Below are 14,218 nucleotides of genomic sequence, written 5' to 3' on the forward strand. Positions count from 1 at the left end.
TCGTTCACATAGGCGTGAGTGTGTGGCACGGGCTCATTGGGCTGCAAGGGCCCGTTACCGTGCTGTAAGCCTTCAACAGAATGGAAATCAGGAGGGCTGAAGCCGGAATAAAAAGGTGCAGGGTGAAGCAGAGGAGCACAAGTTGGTGGGTGATAAGTGAATCCAGATGAGAGAGAGAAGTTAGGAAGGTGAGGAAAATGGCAAAGGGAATGATATGAGAAGCTGCGAGGTGATAGGTAGAAGAGGCAAAGTGATTAGGAAAAGAAGGAATCTGACAGGAGAGGACTTTAGATCATGAAATTAAGGGGAGGGGATGGGGAACCACAGGGAGAAAAGTATGGTGCTAGGCAGGTTCTGAGGGCAGGGTGGGGGGGAAGGGTAAAGGTAATATTATGTTTTGTAAATTCAAAACATTAATTCAAAGGAAGACACAGGAGTCTGAAATGTGAGTCTAACTTGGTGTTTACTTTAAGCGAGGTGCATATGTATCATGTGGTAGCATGATATATGCAATTCATATATTTATACATATAACCCATAATGAATTATTTAAAGACAAGAATGCTTACTCAAGCAATATATTTACAATATTACTTAAATGTTACTGAAATATTAAATACACAACACTCCTCCCTGCTTAGCTATAAACTCCAACTCAATAGAGAATGCATCTCAACTAATTACAAAGAACACTATATAATGCAACTACTAAATACATACACCCACTGCAAAGTCATCCTGTTCAAGCCTAAACATTTAATGGCTGTGAAGGCTTTCTTACTCTTGTGGGATAACATCTTTCCTGAGAAGGGAAATCACTCTGCTAGACAGGAGGAACTTGCGGCTGTGAAACAACCCCAGGCTCTGGAGCCTGCCCCGTGGTGGTTGTAGGAGTTAATTCTGAGTCGGCAGGAAGTGGTTCTGACAGAGGCAGCCATGTTTCTTCGCCTTCCTTTTCTCGTCTTCTAATTTGTGCATCTTGATCTTGGGAAGGTCCACTTAGTTCACAAGTATTTTCTTATTAATCCTCCTATTGCTCCCTTTATGATCTGATCTCTCCTCTTGGTTTCCTCATCCACAACAACATCTGATAAATCCAAGAATACGAACACAACGCTGATAAACCCTCTGCTTTCATATCTCCATTGACTCCATTCTTTTTAGCTTTCCATTCACCCTTCTGGGTTTTGGTCTTTTCATCCAATCTTACAAGCAGCTTTTTGTCTCCCACTTGAAGTTCATGCGATAACCTTAGAATACATAGAGTGGATTCTGGTTCTTTATATCATCAAAAGTCAAATGCTTGCAACTTTCCTGAAGCTCCTTGAACTTTTTTTCCAGTTTAAAACCGAGCCACATTTCACTAGTAACTGCCTGATTAACATATCAGAAGTTTTCTCAGACCTTGTTACCTACAGCATCCTCTGGGCAGCATGGTGCTCCCCTGATCCAATATGCTTTCCAAACAAAGGCTCAGAGGTTGGCACCAACACCTGTTTGCTCTCTGTTTGGCAAAGTTTCATAGTATATGGCATTCACTTTTGGTTTAACTTCAGAATATTAAACTAATTCAAAGGAAGACATGGGAGCCTGAAATGTGAGTCTAACGTCAAACTTACTTTAAGTGCACATCATGTGATACCGTGATAACATATACAATTCACGCACTTATACATATAACCCGTAATTGATTATTCAAAGAACAAGAATGCTTACTCAAATAATATATTTACAATATTGCTTAAATACTACTGAAATGTTAAATACACACCAGGTAAAGGAACCAGGAGGATAGGGGGAAACAAGAGGGAGTGAGGAGAGAAAGAAGTGGTAACTCTAGCTTAGAGAAATTGATGCTGATGGCACCAGGGTTCGACGCTACCAAGATGGAATATGAGTTCTTGTTCCTCCAATCTGTATTCGGCCTCAATGTGGCAGTAGAGGAGGCTGTCTACAAACATGTTGGTGTGGAAATGCAAAGTGGAATGAAGATGAAGGATGAAGGAGACCCTGGCTGCTATGGTTGATGGAGCGAGGGTGCTCGAGGAAGCAATCCCCAATCTGTGCCATGTCTCACCAATGTAGAGGAAGCTGCACCGGGAGCACCGGGTACACAATAAACAACTCTGATGAAATATGGCCTCACCTGGAAGGACAGTTTAGATCCTTGAATGGTGATGAAGGAAGATGTGTCAGGGCAGGTGTAACACTTAGCATGGTTGCAGGAATAAGTGTCTGGAGGGGTTCGGAGGGGAGCGATGTGCAGATAAGGAATTTACGGTGAGAACAATCCCTGCAGAATGTGGAGAGAGGAAGGGAGAGAAAGATGTGCCTTGTGTTGGGAATCCATTGGAGATAGCAGAAGTAGTGAAGAATACTGTGTTGGATGCAGAAAACCATAGGGTGTTAGATGTGGGCAAGGATAACCCTATCCCTGTTACCTCAGGGAGATGGGATGGGGTGAGGGCAGATGTGAGAGAAATGAAAAAAATTCAAGTGAGAGCTACAATAATTACCGTGGAGGGGAAACCCCGTTTTCTGAAAATAAAAATAGAAGACATCTTGGATCTCCTGGAATGGAAAGCCTCATCATGAGAACAAATACATTTTAGTTTGGGTTGGATTAACATTTGTTGTCAAAAATTGTATTCTTCAAGGAAAGCCACCTTAAAATCACACATATTGGTGTAGAGCGCTGACTCTGAATTGAATGGTCTTTGTTTCAGGATGGATTGGAACCTCTTCGGGTCAAACCGATAATTTAGACCTCCTTAGTGGGCTTTGCAGTGAATAGTGCCAGTTTGGAAGAATCAATGCAAAAGCATGGAATTAATGCTGTGACATACCTTTTACATACACTCAGCTGGCCCAAATTTATCATCTTCGTAATTTTAACAATACTTCAAATTACTTTGAACTGGCTTGCAGAAGGAATCAGCTGGTATGGTAACAGAGAGAGATGCAAAAGAAGAGGTGGATAATTCTGATGTTAGTGGCTTACAGGGTGGAATAGAGGCATTTCTACAGTCCTCAATCAATCATTGGGTGTCTTAGATATGTTTTTCATTGTGAGATTCCTTATTGATTAAGCTTGAATGGTCTTGATGTGTTCATGTCTCTAATCCGTTCACAGTAATCGTTTCCACCTCACACAAATTATCTAGTGAAACCAACATAAATTGTTTAACTTCATGTAATGTCCCTGTGATTTTCATTTGTTATTACTAACACAGTAACACTACATTATGAATGGTTTGATCTCAGCTGCACACTTGGCCAATTGTTTTGGTCCTTCTGGTCAAGGAAGCACCTTTCTTTATGCTTCTATGAGAAGGATTTGATCCCAGAGTTAAACTACAACATGTGAAATTATTGTATATTACATTTACAGCAGTTGTATAAAATATATCAGTAATGAAATAGTTAGCTTTATGTTCTCTGCAGTGACAATTAGAGTTGCAGTATTTGGTTACCCTGCCCCATCCCATCCATTCTCCTCTTTCTGCAGGGATCAATCCCTCTGTAATTCTCTTGTCCATACATCCCTCCCTACTAATCTCCTCCTGGCACATATCTCTGCAAGCCGAAGAGTTGCTACACCTGCCCATTCACCTCTTCCCTCACCTCCATTCAGGGCCCCAAACAGGTGAGGCAGCACTTCATCTGCAAATCTGTCGGGGTTGTCTGCTGTATCCAGTTCTCCCAATGTGGCCTCCTTTACATTGGTGAGACCAGGTGCAGATTGAGGGATCTTTTGTCAAGCACCTTCACTCCATCTGCAACAAAGCAGGATTTCACAATGGCCAACCATTTTAATTCCTATTCCCATTCTCATTCCCATTCCGACATTCAGACCATGGCTCCTCTACTGCACAATGAGGGCACTCACAGGCTGGAGCATTGATTTCTCTAACTTCCAGTAATTTTTCCTCCTTCTTCCTTCAGTCTTCTTCAGTTGCCCACTCTGGTACCCTCTTTCCTCCGCTCTTCTTCTCATCTGCCTGTCACCTCCCCCAGTGCATGTCTTCTTTCCCTTTCTCTCATGGTCCACTATCCTCTCCTATCAGATCGCTTCTTCTTCAGCCCTTTACCTTTTTCACCTATCATCTCCCAGCTTCTTATTTCATCTCTCTCCCCCACCCACCTGGTTTCACCAGAATCAGAATCAGATACAGATTTAACATCACTGGCATATGTCATGCAATTTGTTAACTTTACAACAGCAGTACAATGAAATACATGATAAGTAAATATAGATAAAAACTGAGTTACATTATATGTATATTAAACACAATTTATTTTATGAGCAACCTTCCATTAGATTTGCCAAATGTAGTAAATAAGAAACATTGCAGAATAAAATTATAGTAATCCCCAGAACAATAGAATTCTTTTTTTCATCAGATGATGTTTGAATGTAATTTTTTCAGTCAACTTCTTTTGTTCAATTCATTTTACTCACTGAAAGAAATTCTACTCCAATCTCTAAAGAGACAAAATTTTGTTTGCGTCTTCATAATGTACAGAAATGCTTTAGTCACAAAGCATTAGTTTATAATGGCAAGAATCAAAATTGCACATTTTCCTTTGGGAATATTAACAAGTGTTGAACAGAATGTCAGTACAAAGGAAATATTCCATACTTAAAGGAGCTAGAGCAGGATTTATTTCAATTAACCTGTTCCTGTGATGTTCTCCCTAAAGGTTCTGAGTTGCATTGCTCTAAACTCCACAGGTTTCAGTAACTCTCTGATGCCTTTGCAACACAGAACAGGAAAAAACGTTTCTTAATACCATACTTGTGCTGTTACTGACAGATGCACATTTCCAAAGTTCCAATCCAACTCCTTTCTGAATTCACTTACTTGATCTGTTACACCATTTTCTCAGGTAGAGTGTTCCAGATCTTGCCAACACCTAGCAAAAAAAAATCATTCACCTCATCTCCTCTCTCAATTATTTATCAATGATTTTGAAAGAAAGATTATCGAGCCATGGGCCAGAAGGATTCATTTGTTTCCATCTCTTAAATAGAAGCTCCAATAATCCTTAAAACTAAGATGGCCTCATGTGCTAACTTTGGTCTACTCTGTGATCTCTGTCCTTGCAAAGTGGTATTTCAAACTCTTAAAGTCTTCCTGGAATAACAAGCTTTGGGAGCTCCAACTGAGTTTGTGATATACAAAGAGCCTTACTAATAATTAAAATATCTACAAAATTCAGACAGTGAGTGAGTTTAATTAGATTTGAAAATGACAGGATTCTCAGGACCTGGGCAAGCAATTGTTGGAAGCTTCTTGATGCTGATGATCTAGACAATAAGGGTGAGGAGAGGCCACTTGAAGAAGATTAAACAAAGATTCTCACTGCAGTAGCAAGAAACTCCCCATACTGCTGTAAGGGAATGAATCTTGGTCTGAAATAAATCAGCAAAGAAGTTAACCCGATTCACATTAATTGTCTTTGGAAAAGAGCTATTGCAGATAAAATTGAATTCAATACCTAGAGGAAGTGCAGTTAAGCTTCTATCTACAGATAATGGATTTTAATGTTATCAGTTGATCAACCAGTAGCAAACCCAATGTAAAAATAATTCAAGTACTCAGGCATTAAACTTTACCAATGTGGAAGGAGGGAGGCATGCATTGATGCCTATCATAGATGTAGTTATAGTTATTGATTATAATTAATGTTTGAACCATCCTGTGCAAAACTTGTGGAACTGAAATGGAAGAGTTGGAAATAGTTTGCAGCAAATCATAAACACAATAGATTTGTCAGGTGCTGGAAATCCAGAGTAACATGTACAAAATGCTGGAGGAACTCAGCAGGTCAGGCAGCATCTGTATAAATGAATAAACAGTGAACATTTCAGCTGAGACACTTTTCCAGCGATGCTATCTGACCTTCTGAATTCCTCCAGAATTTTGTATTAGCTCGCAGGCCAGGCAGCATCAGTAAAAGGAGAAGCAGTTAATATAATAAGGCTCGATACCTTTTGTCAGAATTTTTCCATAGATACTACCTGATTTGTTGAGAGTTACCAACATTTTTTCTAACTTCCAGATTTCCAGCAGTTATGATTTTTTTTCTTTCCAATTTGCACATACTGTGCAAAACTGGATTGCCTACATGCACTGGACTGCAAAAAACTGGACTTCAGGAAGCTTAAGTCTAGATGTGTCCTAATCAATGATCAATAAGCAGACTGCTGCAGTCACGAGCAGAAGGGTAAACCAAAGTGTAGAGGAGTACACGCAGCTCCACAATCAATCCACAGCCGTCCAGTTTCCCCAGCAGTGTTCCTCCTACTCGCCATACATTCTGACCGCGATCCCTTCGCATTATTATCCAAGGCCACGCTAGATGAAATTACAGTTTATAATCACTAACTACTTTCACACTGAGGTTTTTCAGGCTTCAAGCAAGCAGTCACTTGAATAAGCTATAAAAGGGAATTGGATAAATATTTGAAAATTGAGATGATAATATGATGCAATGTCCAAGACAAAAAAGCTGACTTGAAGAATTAACACATCCACTATTACAATGTCCATCTAAATTGTAGTTATGTGGTACTTAAAAACCATCCAAATACTTCCTATGGAAGCTTAGTCACTTGGAGAGATACAGGATGGGCCTTTATTTAAATAAAATGAAGGAGATCAATGGAAGTCATATCTGAACGTTCAAATAAGGTGGATTTTTAAAAAATTAAGCCTACTGAGTGCACATATCTGCAAAATCATTCCTGAGGAAGATCAACCAATACGATGTCTGCAAAAAAATCAAAAGCCCCAAAAAACACCAAAGCCCTTACTGACTTAGAAGAAAACAAGTATCAACTATACACATTCAGTTACATTACAATATAAATTATCTACATTACTATAGAGGCATGGGCAAAAAAGTGCAGGATTCACAAATGGACAACATTTGAAGGTGTATGATCTCTTAGAAGGGAATTAGGAAAGCCAGGAGGGACCATGAAAAGCCATTGGCAAGTAGGATTAAGGAGAATCCCAAGATATTCTACACGTATATCAAGAATAAGATGACCAGGGAGAGCTTGAGGACAAAGGTGGGAACATTAGCTTGGATGCAGAGAATGTGAGTGAGGTACTTAATGAGTACTTTGCTCCAATACTTACCAAGGAAAAGGATACAGAGGACCAAGCGATCAGTACTGACTGTATAATTACGTTAGGGCATGAGGTCAACAAGGAAGAAGTGTTGAGCCTCCTAATGAGTATTAAAATCGATAAGTATTAAGGCAATAGGATTTACCCAGGTTATTGAAGGAGGCAAGAGACAAGATTGCTGGGCATTTGACCAGAATCTTTGTGTCCTCCCTAGCCAAGGTGAGGTCCCAGAGGACTGGCAAGTGGCTAATGCACTTCTATTTAACAAGGGACCAAGGGGAAATCCTGGGAACTATAGATCAGTGAGTCTCAAGTTAGTTGTAGGGAAATTGCTGAAAAAAATTCTTCAGGATAGGATTTGGAAACCCATGGCCTAATTAGGGACAGCCAGCATAGCTGTGTGTGTGGCAGGTTGTGAGACCAGCCTTGGTGCCATCTGTGAACTTACTAACTCACCCATCAACATTTTCATTCAGTTCATTTATAAACATCACAAACAGCAGAGGTCCAAGCATGGATCCCTGCAGAACTCCACTAATTACAGACCTCTTGCTCAAATAAGTCCCTTCAACCACTTGAATAAGCTTTCTGACAAGAGAGATTGATGAGGGATGTTGTCTACATGGATGATAGCAAGGAATTTGGAAGAAGTCCTTCATAGGAAGCTAATCCAGTAGATTAAGATGCATGAGGTCTGTGGCAAATTGGCTGTTTGGATTCAGAACTGGCTTGCACATAGAAGACAAAAGGTAGTGGTTGAAGGGACTTATTGATGGAGTTGTGGATAGTGTAGAAGACTGGCAAAGAATACAGCCTGACATAGAGCAATTGTAGATATAGGCTGAGAAATGGCAGATGAAGTTTAACCCAGATAAATGCGAGGTGTTGCAGCTCAGTAGGGCAAATGCAAGGAGACAGGACACTGTTAAGAGCAAGGTCTTTAATAGTGTTGCTGAACAGAGAGATCTTGGGATCCAAGTTCATAGCTCCTTGACAGTGGCTACACAGGTCAATAAGGTGGTTAAGAAGGCTTACAGAATGCTTGCTTTTAATAGTCAAGGCACTGAGTTCAAAGGTCAGGAACTTATGTTGCCACTTTATAAAACTCTGATTAGGCCACATTTGAAGTATTGCGTACAGTTCAGGTTGCCCCACTATAGGAAAAATGTTGAGGCTATGAGAGGGCGCAGAAGAGGTTTGCCAGAACGCTGTCTGGTTTAGAGGGCATGCGCTATAATGAGAGCCTGGATAAACTTGGGTTGTTTTCGCTGGAGTATCACCTGATAGAGGCTTACAAGATTATAGGAGACATGGATAGAATGGACAGAGAGTATCTGTTTCCCAGCGTTGAAAAATCTAATACCAGAGGCCATGCATTGAAGGTGAGAGGATGGAGATGTGAAGGGTAAGTTTTTCACTCAGAGTCATGGATGCCTGAAATCCTCTGCCTGATATGGTGGCAGAGGCAAACACTTTAGAGGCTTTTAAGGCACATGGATGTGAGGAAGCTGGAGGGATACGGACAATGTGTAGGTGGGAGGGATTAGTGTTTGGGTGTTTCTGATTTGCTTCTTAGCTTGTTCAGCACAACATTGTGGGCTGAATGGCCTGTTCCTGTGCTGTAATCTTCTATGTTCTATATAAAAATTAAATCATTTGGCAAATTACATTACTGATGAGCTTTGAAAACAGGAAAATGTATCCTTGGATGGCTCAAAACATGGCATTACAAAGAAGCTGTTAAGGTAGTTTAGAATACCCCAGAAAGTTGTATTTAAATAATAAGCCATTGGCTCAGAAATGAGCCACAGCTCAAACATTCCAGATTTGCTCTATTACCAAGATTATCAATTTTTAAAGAGCGTATTAAATAGTTGAAAACATAAACTGTATTTATCAATCTAACCTCTTTTTGCCAGGATGAGAGTTTCACTGCTATTTGTTTGGCAAGAAGTAAAGGTACTGGGCTGTTTCCAACTTGGAATAACATTCACCCTACAAGTTATTGTAGAAATTCTCTCAGTAATCCCACAACTAGACTAGATTTCACAAATATATTTGTGTTGATTAGATCAGTAAAAATATAATAAAATTGGAAAGGAAATGTGGTGGAGTATCTGCATGCCTACTGTAAAAAAGAACGTTCATTTTAACTTGTTCTTCTTCATTACTTCCACAGCTCTCATGCACGCAGTTGTATTTGGAAATGTCACTGCGATAATCCAGAGAATGTATTCCCGGCGTTCATTGTACCACACCAGGACTAAAGACTTGAAGGACTTCATACGTGTTCATCGACTCCCTAAGCAGCTGAAACAGCGAATGCTTGAATGTTTCCAAACCACTTGGTCTGTGAATAATGGTATTGATGCAAATGAGGTACACATCTCTAACCATATCTCCTATAACCACTGGGCTCACTTGATGTTCAAGAACTAAGGAGTTGATTAGGGTGTAACAAGATGCCAAGAATAATCAAGCTACCTTTTCCTCCCCCTCTTTGCCAGTAAAATGCTTGCCTACCAGTCAATTTGATTAATCCATAATTTGCTTTTGAATAGAGTAGTTCCATTGTAGCCAATCAGCACAGCAAAGCAGCTGCATTAGTCATTCAGTACCCGCTAATAACGCAAGACCACAGGGAGAAAATAAGCAACATAGTCACTGAGCCACAAGGACAAAGGAAAATGCACATCCAATATTTAACAAGGCCATGAATACAGTCTTAAAATACATCAGCTCAGAGATTCAATGGTGGTTTTATTTTATTGAATGCTATGTAAACTAAAATTAAAAGTTCAAAGTTTTAAGCACATTTATTATCAAAGTATGTATACTTTATACTACCGTGAGATTCGCCTCCTCACAGGCAGCCACAAAACAAAGAACCCCAACAGAACACATTAAAAACAAAGGACTGTCAAACACCCAATGTATAGTGAAGAAAGTGCTGAAAACAATAAAGCAGCAGAACTGACATTCACAAAGCCAGGCATCACTGCAGCCCATTCAGAAATCCTCAGAAGCCGATCCAGAAGTCCTCAGTTCAGCACAGAGTCGAGCAAACCCTGCAGAGCGGTGAGCTAAACCGACCCGTCTCTTGCTTCCGACTCCAACACCACAACCATTTCAATCTGGCCCGGTGCTTAGATTGTCCAAATCCCCGGTCATTCCTCACCGTCGAACTCAGGCCCCACTGTCTCAATAGAGTCGGTACCTGACTTTTCTAATTCAGCTCAGTTCTTCCTAACGGAATGTGCTTGCAATCTATTTTGAGTGGAACCATACTACTCTACCTGCCGTGAACGACACTCACAATAATCAGCCTCTTTCTATACCCAATACTTGTGTCATTCCCCTTGTAACACTATTTTAGAGTGATTCCAGAAGTAGTTAACTCATGTTGTTCTGAAGCCCACCTACAGTTGACTATTCTCAGTCAAGCCTGGTGATGAAATTACTTCTTTCTCAGGCACAGCATAATATACCAGAGGTCTCCCTGAATACACCTGACTCTGGCATCAGGTATCTAACCCAAGTACATCCTTTTGCATCATTCCTCCAGGTCCCTCCACCAACATACCAGATTGACACCTGACTTCTCACAAGCCAAACAACCCAAACAAGCAGCCACTGATCTTTCTAACTCCCTAAACACAGATCACCTTGACCCATCCTCCCACTATGGCTCCAGCCCACTACCTACCACAACAGCAACGCACCAACTGCAGTCCTGTGACTAGCTGTATACTATTTCTTGCCTCAAGTCCCTCGCCCCCTTTAGCACACTCTCATCCTAAAGTGTCCTCTTCTACAAACCAGTGGTGCTCAGCTTGACTGGTTGCTTTGCAGATTGCACTGATGTCAATGAATCTTAAGGCTATTTGTGTTAAACTGAGGGTCTGTTGTCTTCATTCTAGGTCTTATACAATAATTGAGTTTCTGGTTTGAATCCCAATTATTGACTGCAGGCTTTTTTAATGACTAAAACGTCTGTACTTGCTACGTCTGTATTTGTAAACAAAGGGTGAACCACTCTCAGAATGAACGAGAACCTGGCATGAGTAGAGTTGTAAAAGAACTAGAGGGGCATCTTAATCACCAAGGTTTCTGTTGTGGAAAGAAAAGCATGTATTTTCATTTTTCGTGCTGTTGTTTATCTCCAGAGGAAAATGAATAAATGAGCAAAGTCTAAACTGTGATACAGGTGTTTAGGGTTCACAACAAGATTGAATGGAGTGCCAGCTGTTGAAATGAGCAGATTAGTGTGAAGTGATTCAGACTGTGTAGGACCTACCTTCTTCATTAGAACATGTATCTTTGAATTTCACTTAATGTCTCAGATCAACTTCTGCCCAGATTGCTTCACCCCACAACTGTAACCTGACTGAGCTAATTGCTGCTTTTCTAATTATTCTGTTTCAACGGCCAAGTGCCTTTAACTGCAAAATTCTGACAGTGCAACATCCTTCCTTCCACACTCTTATCTCCATTCGGAATCATCCTAATCCATTCCTGTACGAGTCCTCTCTTCCTTATTATCTTGTTGACCTGGCTTTATCCCAACAGTTCTCTTTCGATCCTTTGCATTGCCTGGCCCTCCATTAAACTCTTATTAAATTCATAGACCTGTTAACTCTATTTGACTGTGAACACAGACGTCGGAACAGGATATCTTACAGGTGTAGTAATTTCAGCACTGGAATGGAGACACTGTTAATGATGTATTTCTAAAGGATTTTGTTTAAATATATTGTTCTTGGGGGTGAAACATTTCATTTAGACTTCAATGCCATGTAACATTAGTTGTGTCGCAGTGCAGGAGGATAACAATTCTGCTTGTTCAGACAATTTAATGTAATGTTCTACTGCGTAGATAGACATTGATATTGAAAAGCTTTGACATCTTGTAGCCGTCTCTAATAACCGTATTTCTGGCTTGAGCTTCTAATGCCAAAACATATCAAGGATAAACAAAACCATATAAATTTTTGTGAATGGTGAAAAATTGATTGGGTCTTAGATGTGACCTTTGCTAGAAGTTGATATGAGGTTTAATAAGTGTAGTGTGATGACATCTGAGATTCTGAAGCTAAAAAGTCAATTATCAATTAGTTCAAAAAGGAAATGGAGTTGAGCAAATCTGATATATGACACTTTAATTGAACAAGTGCCAGAGATCACCAATTGACGTTTTGTTAGAAATACGGCAATAGCTTCAGCTAGAAGTCAATATTCCTCTGTCATGGCTTTCTGATCTGTCCTTTGATGACCACCATTCTGTATAAAGGTCTTGAGCTGATGATGAAGAGTTACTTAGTGGACATTTTTGAAATCTTCCTCAGGGGGCTGCCAGCGTTATCCCTTGTGTAGTGAAAGTGTTCTCGTTGTAGCTTCATTGTCACCAAGCAATAGGAGGCCACTTAGTCTTCGTGTAATGGCACAAAAGATGTAGAAGCCCCAGCTGGTCGCCAGCTTCAATTCTTTCATTTGAACGTAACACCAGTCAGATGACCATCTCCTGTCTGAACTTTAAAGGCTTTGTTAGGGGGAGAGTTCGATAGAATTTTTCAAAAAAGGTAACAAAGTATTGATGACAAAACACACATGCTAAATGCTGGAGGAGCTCAGTAGGCCAGGGAGCATCTATGGAAAAGAGCAGACAGTCGACAGTTCTGTCCAAGACCCTTAATCAGGACTGGAGAAAAAAGATGAGGAGTCAGAGGATGAAGGTGGGGGAAGGGGAGGAAGAAACACAAGGTGATGTGAATCCAAGAGAGGAGAAGGGGTGAAGTAAAGAGCTGGGAAGTTGATTGGTGAGATACAGGGCTGGAGAAGGGGGAATCTGATAGGAGAGGGCAGAAGACCATAGAAGAAAGAAAAGGGGGAGGAGTACCAGTGGGAGGCAATGGGCAGCAAGGAGATAGGGTGAGATAGGGAAAAGGGGGTGGGGAATGGTGAAGGAGAGGGTGGGTGAGTGCATTACTGGAAGTCTGAGAAATCGGTGGTCATGTCATCAGGTTGGACGCTACCCAGATGGAATATAAGGAGCTGCTCCTCCAGCCTGAGTATGGCCTTGTTATGGCAGTAGAGGAGGCCATGGAATGACATGTCAGAATGGGAATGGGAATGGGAAGTGGAATTAAAATGAGTGGCCACTGGCAGATCCCGCTGGTTCTGGCAGGTGGAGCGTAGGTGCTCGGTGAGGCGGTCTCCCAGTCTACCCTGGGTCTCACCAATATACAGGAGGCCACACCAGGAGCACTGGACACAGTATATGACCCCAACAGACGCACAGGTGAAGTGTCGCCTCACCTGGAGGGACCATTTGGAGCCCTGAATGGTAGTGAGGGAGGAAGTGTAGGGCAAGTTGTTCCACTTGCAAGGATAAGTGCCAGGAGGGAGATCAGTGGGGAGGGATAAATGGACAAGGGATGTAAGCAAAAAGTGGGGACAAGGTGGAGGGAAAGATGTGCTTGGTGGAGATGGTGGAAGTTACAGAGAATTATGTACTGGACCCGGAGGCTGGTGGGGTGGTAGGTGAGGACAAGAGGAACCCTATCCCTGGTGGGGTGGCAGGAGGATGTGCGTGAAAAGAAAGAGATGCAGTTCAAGGCAGTGTTGATGGTGGAGGAAAAGATCTCCCAGTGGCCAACCATTTTAATTCCACTTCCCACTCCCATTCTGAAATGTCAGTCCATGGCCTCCTCTATTGTCCCGAAAAGTCACACTCAGGTTGGAGAATCAACACCTTATATTCCGTCAAGGTAGCCTCCAACCAGATGGCGTGAACATTGATTTCTCAAACTTCTGATAATTGCACCCCCTTTCACTATTTCCCATTCCTATTTCCCTCTCTCACCTCCTCCTTACTCTGTACATCACCTCCCTCTGGTACACTTCTCCCTTTTCTTTCTTCCATGGCTTTCTGTCCTCTCCTATCAGATTCCCCCTTCTCCGGCCCTGTATCTCTTACACCAATCAACTTCCCAGCTCTTTACTTCACCCCTCCCCCTCCCAGTTTCCCATCACCTTGTGTTTCTTCCTCCCCTCCCTCCCACCTTCATACCCTGACT

At 41.4% G+C, this 14,218-nt stretch overlaps 1 protein-coding gene across 1 annotated transcript in view; it reads left to right on the plus strand.

The window, feature by feature from the left end:
- Positions 1-14,218, plus strand: part of kcnh3 (potassium voltage-gated channel, subfamily H (eag-related), member 3) — a 604,827-nt gene that overhangs the window by 468,495 nt on the left and 122,114 nt on the right. Inside the window, exon 9 of the mRNA XM_059966998.1 lies at positions 9,322-9,521. Coding sequence (XP_059822981.1) covers positions 9,322-9,521 — 200 coding nt within the window. The remainder of the gene's footprint in view (positions 1-9,321; positions 9,522-14,218) is intronic.

Source organism: Hypanus sabinus, chromosome 4 (genome assembly GCF_030144855.1).
Source record: "Hypanus sabinus isolate sHypSab1 chromosome 4, sHypSab1.hap1, whole genome shotgun sequence".
Taxonomy (NCBI): domain Eukaryota; kingdom Metazoa; phylum Chordata; class Chondrichthyes; order Myliobatiformes; family Dasyatidae; genus Hypanus; species Hypanus sabinus.